The following is a 13,278-nucleotide window of genomic DNA, read 5'->3' on the forward strand; positions in this document are numbered from 1 at the left end:
TTTAGAGTATTTGCAAAAATTATATAAAGCTTTGAAATGGTTCTAATGTCATTATCAAGTCATTTTCTCTTGTTGTTGAAGGTAAGGTTGCAAATGGCCGGTATTTCTCCGGAGTACCATGCACATACCCACGCGCATACACATGCTCATACTCATCTACACCTACATCCTCAACAGCAACAGGCACAACAGGAAGCAGCCGCTGCAGCAGCAGGTTTTCCACTGCCAGGTTTGTTTGTTTTTTTATTAAAAACAAGAGAATGCATGTGAAGAAATACAGAAGTGTTCCTAATAACATCACATCATTATTTCTGACCTTCAGAATGCTTTCAATTTGAATATACCTTATATTATTCGAAACAAAAAGAAATATAATTTGGAGATGAACTAAATACATTCTCTTACCGAAACTGGCTTCTCTTATCTGTGCCAGGGAATTGGCAAATATTTTATGGAAATTCATTATTACAAATTTAAATAACACTTCATTGTGAGATTTTTATTCACTAACTTAATTTCTACATCCAGCTTCCTCTAAATTATAGTAATTTAAATCATAGTAACTTTCACTACCTACTAATAAAGTTTATGAATTCTCAGGACAAACTTACTAAATTGGACATGTAACCATCTCTATCAGAGCCTCATATTAGAATAATTAAAATATATTTGGTCATTGAATATTGAAAAAAATAGTTTCAAACCTTCTTCCAAATGTACTACATTGTAATCATGATTGAACTTATAACTCTGCCAAAAGATGGTTTACAAATGTTGAATTAATCTCATCATTCAAGAAACTACTTCCATGTTCGGTTATTCTTTTGTAGAAAGTTCTCCCCGTTGGGCCAATATAATGTTTGGAACCAGAATAATGATAATAATAATATTTGTCTTTATTTCTCAAATGAATTGTACACTTTATATTTGTGACCATGTGTCCATAACAAGCAACTCCCATTATGTATAATGTACAAAGTTATTGTAACAATTAGTTTACACAATTTTTACTAGTCAGGTTTATAAAGGCTATATTGTGTAGAAGAAACTAACAAAATGTCAACATGTGCTGCTCATTTTGATACTTTCATACCGTGTACAAAAATAGGACTGTGTTTCAATCTTATATTATTATTTTAGCTTCTGGAACTCCAGGATACCCCCGACCTGGTTTGATTCCTAGTAGAGATGGTCCGTTAGGACTTCACCATCCGGATCTTTTGGGCAGACCTTATGCAGATCAGTTAGCACATCAAGTAAGAGAATTTTTAATTTGCTGTTCTAAATACCATAAAATGGAATTGTTCTAGAATATTTTAACATTTTTCAAGTTTTCTAAATCTTGGCGCAATATAATATAGAGCAATATTGTATATTTGTGTTGGCGATGTTGGTTTAATTCATTGTATTTTGATATAAATGCAGAACTAAAGCAGAAATAATGCTTTTATCACTAATGTCACTTCAGTGTAGTGAAATGAATGAGAAGAAATGTTGAATATGTAAATGAATTTGAATTTGTGAAAAGATTGAAACATTTTATGATTTTTTGCATTACTGTGATATTTCTAAGAATGTATTTGTTAGGATATGTTTACATGTAAAATCTTCACAGACTGATATGTACATAATGTTCCTATTTCTTTCGAATTATTAGAACATATAATTTCAATTCTCGATTACAAAGCTGTTAAAAAAATGTATTTACAATCACATAAATTATGGTATTTCTAAAAGCATCCTTTTGTGTTGTGAGTTCTGACTTCAGAAATAATGACTTTATTTTTGAACCAAGAGAATTTAACCATCATCGACAATGAAGTTTTTCAACTGTGAATTTTTGTTTCCCTTTTAACTGGTATTCTTCAATGTTCAGGCTGCTGCACATGAACAATTACAGAGGCAGATGCTGCTAGAAAGAGATAGGTTTCCTCCCCACCCCTCGATTGTTGCACAACATGAAGAGTACTTAAGGTCTGTTCATGTTTTTTTAAATCATGAAAGTATTAACATTTAATCATCACGCTCAGATAGCTATATAACACAAGTAGTACTTTATATTTATGTGACATTTACATAGCTTGCAGCTTTTTTTAACTCAAATCCTATCTCATCAGAAATAAAATTATATATTTTTAATGCAAACATTGTAGTAATGAATAGTTGATGCAGGGTCTTGTACACAATAAATTCGAGAGTGAACCTTTCATCCTATATATTTACAACATGAAACATCTTGATCACTGATTAATTTTTGTAAAATATGTGTACCCTCTTAGAGAACTGGCGCTTTTTGCTCGGTTGACCAATTATTGTTCGCTGAAGAGCTCACAAACAACCACACAATAATAATCTTCCTTCTTAGAGCCAATTTTGGTTTTTTTTTATTCACATTGGTACATTATGGAATCTACATTAACAATATTAGATTCAATTTTAAGAATTTTACAAAACTAATTTACAAAACTTCCACATTTACTCTGCTAGGCTGTCATATATTGACTTTATATTGGATGAACACTTGAAAATCATACTCAAAAAAAAGTTGTATGTTCCAGATACCAATCACTAACTCCACATATGGGCCCAGATCAGGAAATGGGTTAATGAGAAAGTTATATTAGAGAACATAACTTGAAAAGTCCCAGTAAATCGGAGTTGAGCTTTTTTATTCCATGTCAAAGTTTCAAAAAAAAATTTCTCTCAATATCTCTCGAACTATAGATAGGATCATGAAATATGAAATGTTTGTTTACAACAAAATCCTTTACAGTAAATTTATATTTTCTTTGTAGAAGTTACCTTTTGTTAAATATTCCCCAGTTAGATCATTAAAATTTCTCCTTCAGTTCACCATGGGTGTTGGTAGCATTCATATTAGTAATAATTGATGCAAGTAATCTGATCTTTCATATCAAATTAAAAAAAAAACATTTCTCAATTCACGATATCAGAATTTTCAGATATTGAATCAATATTTACATCACCTCTTCCTAGAATATAGAAGATATGCCCAGAAAATAACGGGATTTTTTTAATGTCACGAGTTTAGAGAGCTCAGTTGTATTTTTTTTCTATGATTTTGGTATATATGCCCTTGAAGTATGATAACATTTTTAGTTGTATTATTTGTTTACTTTGTCTGTGGCAGCTGCTGCAGTTAAACGGGTTTTTAAGAGTGTAAAAAAAATTGTGAAATGTTAACAAAGGTCTGTGGTGAGTCGGCTATGAGTAAAACAAGAGTTTACATGTGTTATGAGTATTTCCAAGATGGCTGTGTAGACTTTCAAATTAAAGATGATGAACGCTTCAGATGTCCCAACATATCAACAACTGATAAAAACGTGGAAAGATTGAAATACTACCTATAAGTTCAACTCTGTTTGCGTTTAGAAATCCGAATAAAATACCCGAATTTGTGGACAGACAATTCTTGCTTTGCATCACGATAATGCGCCTGCTTACACTTTATTGTGTGTAAGTGAAGTTTTGGACAAAAACAGTACAGTTACGATTCCCCAACCTCCATATTCATCAGACATGGCCCCGTGTGACTTTTTCCAATTTCCTATAATAAAGAGAATTATGGAGGGCCATCGATTTATAAGCTTAGCTGACATTGAATGCGCATCAGTGAGAAAGCTAATAGCATCCCAAATATCGAATTTGAGAGGTGTTTCGAGGAATGAAAGAATCGCTGGCACAAGTGCATAATATCTAATAGGAACTATTTTTAAAGCAACAACATTAATGTAGCCGTAAGAATAAATCATTTTTTCAAAAAACAAAAATTCCTGTTATTTTATGAACATATCTCATAATAGTTATTCAAATGGTAGATGTGGAACATCAGATCATAAATTCCATCTACTAATATTCACCAAACAAAGTATGATGCTGGAAATCATGCATTTTATGGTATCTAGCTTAAAATATTCAAATGAATTTTGGCTTGTATTCATGGTATTTATTTTGTGCCTTACAGAAGTTTTTTCCTACTTGTGATCTTCTAGGACTTTCGATAACTGCCTGAAGTACTATCAGTTTTCTTCTGTACATAATGTTTTCTTAGGCTCTTTATTGTTATTGCTTGCTTATGATCAAAATTCTACTGACCCTTGAATAGTGGACTTATTTTTATGAACATTGTTTGTTGAAAATATCTGCAGCTTTATGCTTCATTTTATAACCATTTACACAAATCAAAACTGATTTTGCTTTTTCAGATAACATAAACTTTTGACAATGCATTTGAAATGGTCCTAGTTTAAAAAACAAAAAACCTTTAACATGCCAGTTATTGAAAACCATATTATCATATCAAACAAACCATTGATTCTTCGAGCACTCATTTTTCTCACTGGTTTTCATGATACATTTGATATGTTTTGTTGGGCTTTGCTTCTCTGAGCTTGTTGAAACAATTTGCGAATTTTTTAAATTTTGTTAAATATTGTAACAAGATGAAGTTGACAGTTATTTGAAAATCAATATAAGTGAATTAATTCTGTGCTTCAATTTGAGAGAAAGTGTGCCTGCTTTGTGGCTGCTTTGAATGTTTAATGATTTGGAATACTGAAAAATATATCATACAAGAGTAACTCAATTTTTTCCAAAAAATAAAAGTTTGAATAGAGGTCCATGACATATTTTAGTATTGTTTTCAATTAAGATCAACTTTTCTGAAAAAGTTTGTAGTTATTTTTAAAATTAAAATTCAGTTTTTATTGAATGAATTGATGTTTTAACGTACTCTGTATGCTGTTTATCTTGCAACCGTTCTACGTGCATCTATTATGCACTAACTTTTGGCGGTATTCAATTTTCAATGGTGAAATTGAAAAAAGTGCTATTTGTTGCAAACTCAAGGGATCATACTGTATATCACATGAAAATAAGTAAAAGTATTTTTCTTATACAAACTTTTCAAAACAATTTCTATAAATTGCAGTAGTTGTAGGTATTGTTTATAATTTAAGAACTTCGGAACAGGTAATATTTTCTGGTTAAGGGGACTGAAAATAAATCCAAAAGTTTCAGTCAACCAATTTTTTTTGCTTTTACAAATTGTTATTAAAAAAAGCGAAAGAGTAGCTAAATTTGCAATGTGTTTTTACCCAAACTTGACTGTTACAATTAAGATTTTTGTATACGTGAGGTAAATTTTAATAATCTAAAATACTTCACGTGTTAATTGCCTGATGATTTGCATCCATCCGTCTCAAAAAAGAGTATTTTTTATTGTTGAATTCGCTCCTTGTTTGTAATCGAGCGCTAGGTGGGGGGCACATCTTGCCACCTCCTAGCTATGGCCCTATGCATCAGTGTGTTTGTTATTTCCGAATTGTGGAGAGCCATTTTCATGATAGTAGTTTTCACATTTTAGGCAACAAAGAGATCGAGAACTTAAAGTCAGGGCCTTGGAAGAAGCAGCTAGAGGTTCTCGACAGTAAAATGGTAAGATTGGCATCAAAATAGTTGTGATTTGATATATCATATAATATGAAGATAGCTCCAATATTAAGATCTCTAAAGTGACAGAGATAATGTTCCTGTTGACCACACTGTTGTGGTTATTGGTGGAGTGCTGGCAGAACATGGACATTATGGTGGTCACAAAAAATCAATGTTAGATTTTTTTAGCTACCAATTGGCTGAGAAATGAAATTGGTGAAGTTTCAGCTCAGTTGGATAAAGTTAGCCCGTGCCTCAAGGTTGAAGTTTTAACTTTTTATTAATTTTTTTTTATAAAATACCTAACCTGTCCAGATTTTGCTTTATTTATTATCTCAATTGTTACATAAAAAAGGTTGTAGTTGAATTTTAAAGTAAATACAGCACAGAAAATTATTTACACATTCAATTATATATTAGATCAAGGTGGTAATGGCTTAGATAATATGGCTTTTGAAAGAAGGAACTCCTATCAACTGTTGTTCATCCCCACAACTAATCAAAACCGCTACTCTTTGAACATTTTCTTTACTCAGTGCATAACAGCTCCTTCTAAATCGGAATTTTTGAATCCATGTTTGATAAACTTAGTCCTTTGTTTTCGCAATAGCTGTCTGCGAAGTTGTATTGCACTTCTACTTACAAATTAATGCTGTGAGTCAAAACCTAATGCCTCTGCAGTAGTTGATATTATTCTCTACTTCTCTACTAACCTAACCTACTTTGTTTTGTGATTTTTCAAATCTCGCCGTCTCAGCTGCTCATCTCTTTTTTCTTTGTTGTTCTGAATTTACAAAATTCATGTCAACGCCGCAGGGCGTCCTCAACAGTGTTAAATAGATCATCAAGGGCTGACTTGAAAGCTTCTACTTTTTTCTTTTGAGATGTGCCTTCAGATCTGTTAGCTTAAAGTGTCTGGTTGGTATCTTAGCTTTCTCCCACAAAATTAAAACTTCCTCTACTGTAAGTCTTCCCTGGTGTTCAATATCACTTGCCGTATATTATAAAATAAGCTGCATAAAACATGACAATCAGATGGTAATTTACTGCCAGTGAATTGATGAGACATGTGGCCAATTAAATACACCAATTCCTTCTGCCTTGAACTCGAACCCGAAGGAGCATGGCTCGTTTGTGCTGTAGAAGACTTAGTCCCACAAACCTCACTAGACGAACGTTGTTCAATAATGTTAACTGTTTGAAAAGCAACCGTTAACTAAAGCCCTCTGACCTCCTCCCTCACACTTTCCAAAGAATGGAAAAACCCCAGCCATCCCTGACAAAGAACACACAAATGGTCCTTGGCAATAGCTTTTTTGTAACAAATCCGACCTTTCAAGGGATAGAACTATGTATATACCAGATCGGTAACCATTAACTTGCAATTCCTAAAACATTTATAAATGTGAAAAAAATGTTCAGTTTATGTTTAATTATATATTGTTATATAATGTATAATGTTCAAAGGAAACAAAAAATTGATTGAAATTAAGTATCTTTCTTGCCATTTTCCACTTATTTTCTAAAAATAGCTACTTTGAGGATTTGGATCATGTCCGGCCTTAAAAAATAATAGATATCTTTAAATATCACCGTTTTAAAACAAAGTGGTTAGATTAAAACTTGAAAGATAGCAACATTTTCTATGAAACGAAACAAGAATCAAACATTTAGGATAAATAATTTTCATTTTATGATAAAAAGCGGCGATTTTTAGAAAAACAATCTTTTTCAAATTCGATCTCAATGAGGAACGGATTAACATTATCCAATCCAGCTAAAACTTTCAAATGTTATTTTCTAGACAAATAGCAAATATTAGGGGAATCCCGCCGGCAATATGATGAAAATATTTTTTCACCTTTGTGACCACCCTGATGGGCATTTAAAAAGTATCAGAGGAAACGATTGAAATACATTTATTATGAAAAATGAAAACTTTTCAATTCAAAGAATTATAGACATATAAAAAATTGTTTTTTATTTGTATTTATAAAATAATAAGAGATCTTACTTTTATCACTACCTTCGTATATTTTAAACACTGGTGACATTTTGAAGTATCATAATAGAATAGTTTTTATTTGTTTTATTTTATCTCATTGGAAATATAGATACTTCATTTCTACTTTTGTTGAACAATAATTTCATTTAATATTTGAGAAGAAGCCTAAGACTACATTGATATGGATATAGATGTTAATTCAACAATAAATTCAATCCCTATTTGTACACCATTTTCAAAGACAAATATGAATGATGAATCTTTGAAAATTTCTCGTAATGGAAGTTGAATTGATTCTGTTGACATAATGTGATGATAAGTTTCTCATTATAATGTATTATTTCAGTTTTCTTCGTTGCTGACCGAAACGAGGTGGTGTGTATATAACAAAATCAAATCTTTTTATGAAAATCAATTTAAGTATATATTATACTACACAATGTTGTGAAAGTGTATTTCAACATAATTTAATTTGAAAATAGTACACCAAATGGCAAATGTAAATAAATTTGCTATATTTTAAGGAAAAATATATACAATTTTAATTTTTTATAGTATTTTTTGCTTAAAATTTTGTATACATTGATGTGGAAAAAATTGAGTGTTGCTAGCAAAATTTCATTTTGCACATTTTGTGTACCTGTACATATTTTTACATAATAGAAACACAATGTATGTACATTGTGACGGTAAAATATTTTTTATTAATTTTTTAAAAATTGTACAGTCTTCCTATAAAGATAGATTTATCATTTTCAATGTATATAATCATTTTTGCAATATATGAAAAGTTTTGCAGAGAACTATGTACGATACCTTTATTAAAGTAGAAAAGAAGTGTATTGTCCTCTACCTTGACTTTGAACTGACATGTCATGGCAATGTGTCTCGTCTTTCACATTATCTTTCTATAAGTATAGCCACACCCTTTACTAAATCAGATCTGAAATTGAAAATATTGATTACTTTAATAAACCTATGACTTACTGTTATACTCAAAAAATAATTTTTCAATTTTAGTCAGTGTACTTCTTTCAAAAAAAGATTTATATACTTATCTTTCAGGTCTAGTGAATTTTAAAGTCTTATCAAGAAATAAAAAAAGTGTTTTAACTCTTGAGTAGAATTATAACCCTCGCAGGTAGAAACTTGTGTGAGATGAATTGAAGAGCATTATATGAATTTGAATTAGATTGACGTAAATGAAAATATTCTACTGAATTTTTATATAGTTTTTAGATGACTTTTTTCGTGAATTAACTTCATCTATTTTGAATTTCGAAACAATCTTGACGATTTTTCAATTTATAATTAATTGTTTTAATATATTTATTTTCCCTTTATATCTGGTTTCAGACAACTTTATTTCCAATTTCGAACAAAACCAAAATATGAATGAAATATGTACTTTGTTCAATTTCTGATATGCGTGTGACTATACTTTAATATAATTTTTAGCTTTATCATTCATGTAGATTTACTTATTTATGTATCTATTTATATTTTTTGTACATTTTTGTTTATACATTTTAATCTAAATCTTAAAAAATATCAATAAATATTTTTACCAAAGAATTTTTTTCAAGTATCTTTTGTATAATGTGGTCCAAATGTTCACTTATCAGATTGAATATATTTATGGTATTTCTTTGAGTTATCTTTTACACTACTCGAAAAAAATATCAACTCATAAAATTTCTGAAAACAAGCTTTTTACTATAGAGACTGTGAAGTCACATGTTTTAAAATATGTATACTATAATAATTCAAAATAAATGATTTTTAATAGCGATTTCGTTTTCTTTTTATTACTATATATAATATAACAGTATAAACATTTGTCACCAAAGAATAATTTTTCAGTCTCAATTTTGAGTGAGTTGAAATATTTGAAACTGGTTGGCGAGAGTTTATTGTAAATTTGGAAAATCAGACTTCCATCGTCTGAACACAAGTGTTGACAAATTTGAAATCTTGAGAGAAAATATATTAGTGAAGTATCGTAGATGATAGAACTGATAATATTCACAATGATTTGTGAAAATGATAGTAAAAAAATATGAAAAGGATTTATGACTATGAAACAAAATTATGAATAAGGCAAACTATTTTTGTGACCTAAAATAAAACAAATAATAATATGGGATAGTATGAAACAAACGTCTTTAGCAATAAGTAAAATACATATTACTGAAGTTTTTTCCCAACATCAAACTGTTATTTTAACACACGTCGACACGTGTTTCGATCACCAAGTGATCATCTTCAAGAGAAAGATCAAAATCAAGTAAAACGTCAAAATAATTGCAAAAAATAATACCACTGGTTTGAAAGTAAGTTCGGTTGAATATATATTAATTAGCATATTCAGCCAGGTCATTTTAGGGAGGTCTTTAACAAGAAAACACACCTAATTGCCCTATTCTTGAAGCATCAGGAATAAATAAAGGCCTTATCTATAGACTGTTGTAGATACCAACATGAGGGAACTCACTTCAAAATCAGTTTCTTCTTTTAATACATTTTTTTCATATTCATTTGCTCTACTCAGTAGTGTTTAGTGCACATTAAACAGCTTAGCAATGAACTGTTGAAATGCACCTTTGTTCTTCAGACATTGAAAAACTCGATCTCAACAGGCGCTATTATCAGTTAATTACGCTTTTTTCCAATCACATATCTCATGCGGGACAATTCTCTGGGGAAATAGTATTAACCCAAGTAGGTATTCATCTTTAAAAAAAACCTTAAGGATATCTGGGGCTGGTATCTTAGAGCCTTGTAAACCTTACTTTTTATACTTGATAATAATAATGACTACCTTCTATTTATCAATTTCTCTTAGATATTACTAAAAACAAATCAACACAAAACAGAAATTTTGCTTTCCACAATCATAATATAAATGATTTATTTAGGACAAGTAGATTCAGACTGAACAAGTCAAGCAGAAATTCTATCGACATTAATCTTTGCAATATTCTAACTCCGAATGTCAAAGAGATAAGTCTATATTTATTAAAAAGGTATCTGAAAGATTTGTTAACAAATTGTGTTTACTGACGAGTATGTGCATTATATTGTGTTTACTATTTTTATTTAAATTACTCAAGTGATATCGTGATGTTCGCTAACCCTCGAACCATCATTGTCCATTTTAATATTCATAACTTTATACCTATTTTCATATAGATATAGAGTTATCATATTTGTATTGTTTTATATATTAATAAATTATCTATCTATCTAATAACATTGGTTTTGTGAATGAATGAATCTTTATTAAAAAACATACAATTTTAAAAATCAATAATAAATTCAGTCATTATATCAACATATACATAGGTAAGTAAATATGATATCTGCATTAGAGAAAACAGCATGTATAATAATAATAATGTTTATTTTCATTTGACCCATACAGGTTTCGAAATAGTCAGTACACCTTCACTAAAGTTTAAAAAATAAAAAAAAATACAGATACATACATCAAGTTACAAAACATTAAGCAGATTATTTTGGATTTAGGAGTCCTGTTTAATTGCCATAATTCCCTTAAGTGAATAAGAAGCATGGCCTTTCAAATAATTTTTCACTGTTTTTTGGAAATGATAAATCTATTTTCACTTTTTATATTAACTGAAAGGTTATTAAAGATTTTTATTGATGTAATAAAAGGTCCTTTGTGAACTTGTGATAGATGAACTGTGGGTAAGTAAAGTTTGTTTCCATTTCTAGTAATATACTTATTTACATCTTTGAAGGATGGGAATTCATTTATATGTTTCTTTACATAACAAGCAGCCTTGAGAATATGTAGACTGACGACAGTTAAAATTTTTTCATTAATAAATACAGTGCATTTGAGATTGAACATGCTTCTGAGGATACGTTTCTTTAAAGTTTAAGTTTGAAAATGTCCTTATAGGACAAAATTGCAGTAACGTTAGTTACGAATAAAAGTGGTAAAAAACATAGAAAGTTTCAATTTTCTTTTCTTCATTATGATTTCCTGCCACGTAGGATTCATTCATATTTTATTTTTATCAACTTGCTTGAAACATGGCTAATTACTAAAATTTTGAATGGATCATTGATACTTAGAGAACAAAGAAACTGGAAATTTTGAAAAATAGTTAACTATCACGCCAACTCCGAAAATGAACATTATTTCAGGGCTCGTGATGCTTGAAGATATTTCTCTTCCGAGCTATACACACACATACACCTTTATGAGTTTGTGAAATCAATATTTACTAACCGAATCTATACTTATAATTGCAAAAGTCACTTAACACTAATTCATCTCTGTTTCTCCGTACTGGTAAGTCCTAGGAAGACAAAATTTGGTATATAGGTGCTTCTCAGGTCTTAGATGCGCACTAAGAAGGATTTGTGAATGTTTCAACTGGGAACTCTTTCTAGGGGTAAAAGGGTTTCTCCTACCGCTATATTGTCGGAGGCTGAAATTTTGTATATATGTTCATTCTATGTTCTAGATGTGCAATAAAGAAGGATTTTTAAATATTCCAACTGGGGCGCCAGCCGCGGGAAAATGGCGCATTCATAAAAAATCTGTTTTTCCGTTAATCAGCTGTCGCTCCCATACGAACGACAACTCTTAGAAGTTGAGAAACTTGTGCGAGCTAAGAACTAACGAGGTCTTACCTTTTAATGTGTGATTCCTAACACTTCATGACCATTTCTCCATGCCCTTTGAACTTCCGGGCGCCATGAACTTATTTTTTCAAATAGAAAGGGAGGCCTTGTGACCCTTCACTCGAAAGATATTTCAATTCTCTATACAACGTTCTTCAATGTTTTGATTTATTTCTCTTTCTAATGAAACCGGCTATCAAAATTCAAAAAAATGAAAGTCATTGTCTAGACAAGTTTCAAACGAAATATCAAAAGAATCTCTTTTCATTTGAAAAAAAGTTGATTGTGCCCTCTCGCTAGCAAGTGATGTAAGACCATCAAACTTTTTTATTAAAAAGTACCAAAATGTTCTCTTTTTACAAAAATTATGTCCGACTCTGATACCTTTTCCCGTCAAAAAGTTGAGAGGAGGTGGCTATTTTTACGTCTCCACTATTTGCAATGGAGGCGTTCTTCAAAAGTGAATTTCTTGGGTTTTGAAAACGGAAAGGGGTTATTTTTCGAATCGTTGACAAAAAAAAACTAAGTATAGAAATTTCACTGATTAATTGGATTATTCAGTAACTTTTTGGGGTGAACTTTTCGTTTGTCCTTTATTTATTGTCTTTATTTATTAAGCAGATTTGCTATCGATTTATTAATTTTTTTTAGATTGTGGATGATGATACACCCAGAAAATAAAGAAGCATTGGTTCCTTTCTGAAAATGTCTTTCGAATAATGTTTTTCTTGGAAGATTTTGGATTATTTTGTTCGATAGATAATGAGATTGAATTTTATTTATTTTCAGTTTTGTTAGTGACAAAACAACCATTACCAACCTTATTTGCGATAAAAATATATTCGGAAAGTATTTTTTTTGAAGTAATTCAAATTGAAAGAGTTCAAGTAGGTACTTGTTTGAATCTGTACTTAAGAAAAATTTATCAATAGTATTTGAAAGTATTCAATTTTTTACCATTTATGAAATCACACGAGATTTGAATTTGAAATGCCCTTGTAACCTAAATAATTCATTTACTAAATTCGAAAAACAAAATGTCCTTTTACCACAACGACTGGCTCCAAATATCGAACTCATTATATTGGATAAACATAAAAAAGATCTTTCATTCGCTAAATCTAAAAACCTTGTACTAGGTGTTCTCTGATATTGGTATG

At 30.2% G+C, this 13,278-nt stretch overlaps 1 protein-coding gene across 6 annotated transcripts in view; it reads left to right on the forward strand.

Annotated features, from left to right (window-relative positions):
• Positions 1–9,247, forward strand: part of Gug (arginine-glutamic acid dipeptide repeats grunge) — a 51,470-nt gene extending 42,223 nt beyond the window's left edge. For 3 of the 6 annotated variants that reach the window (XM_074170621.1, XM_074170624.1, XM_074170623.1), the window contains exons 18-22: positions 74–229; positions 1,141–1,256; positions 1,877–1,974; positions 5,387–5,457; positions 7,806–9,247. In XM_074170621.1, coding sequence (XP_074026722.1) covers positions 74–229; positions 1,141–1,256; positions 1,877–1,974; positions 5,387–5,453 — 437 coding nt within the window. In that variant the 3' untranslated portion in view covers positions 5,454–5,457; positions 7,806–9,247. Of the gene's footprint in view, positions 1–73; positions 230–1,140; positions 1,257–1,876; positions 1,975–5,372; positions 5,458–7,805 lie in introns of all 6 variants that reach the window. The other 3 variants (XM_074170622.1, XM_074170626.1, XM_074170627.1) reach the window with 3 other exon arrangements.
• The last annotated feature ends 4,031 nt before the right edge of the window (positions 9,248–13,278 follow it).

Source organism: Leptinotarsa decemlineata, unplaced genomic scaffold, assembly GCF_025532065.1.
Source record: "Leptinotarsa decemlineata unplaced genomic scaffold, Ldec_3_MD MMD2_P_RNA_scaffold_9, whole genome shotgun sequence".
Taxonomy (NCBI): domain Eukaryota; kingdom Metazoa; phylum Arthropoda; class Insecta; order Coleoptera; family Chrysomelidae; genus Leptinotarsa; species Leptinotarsa decemlineata.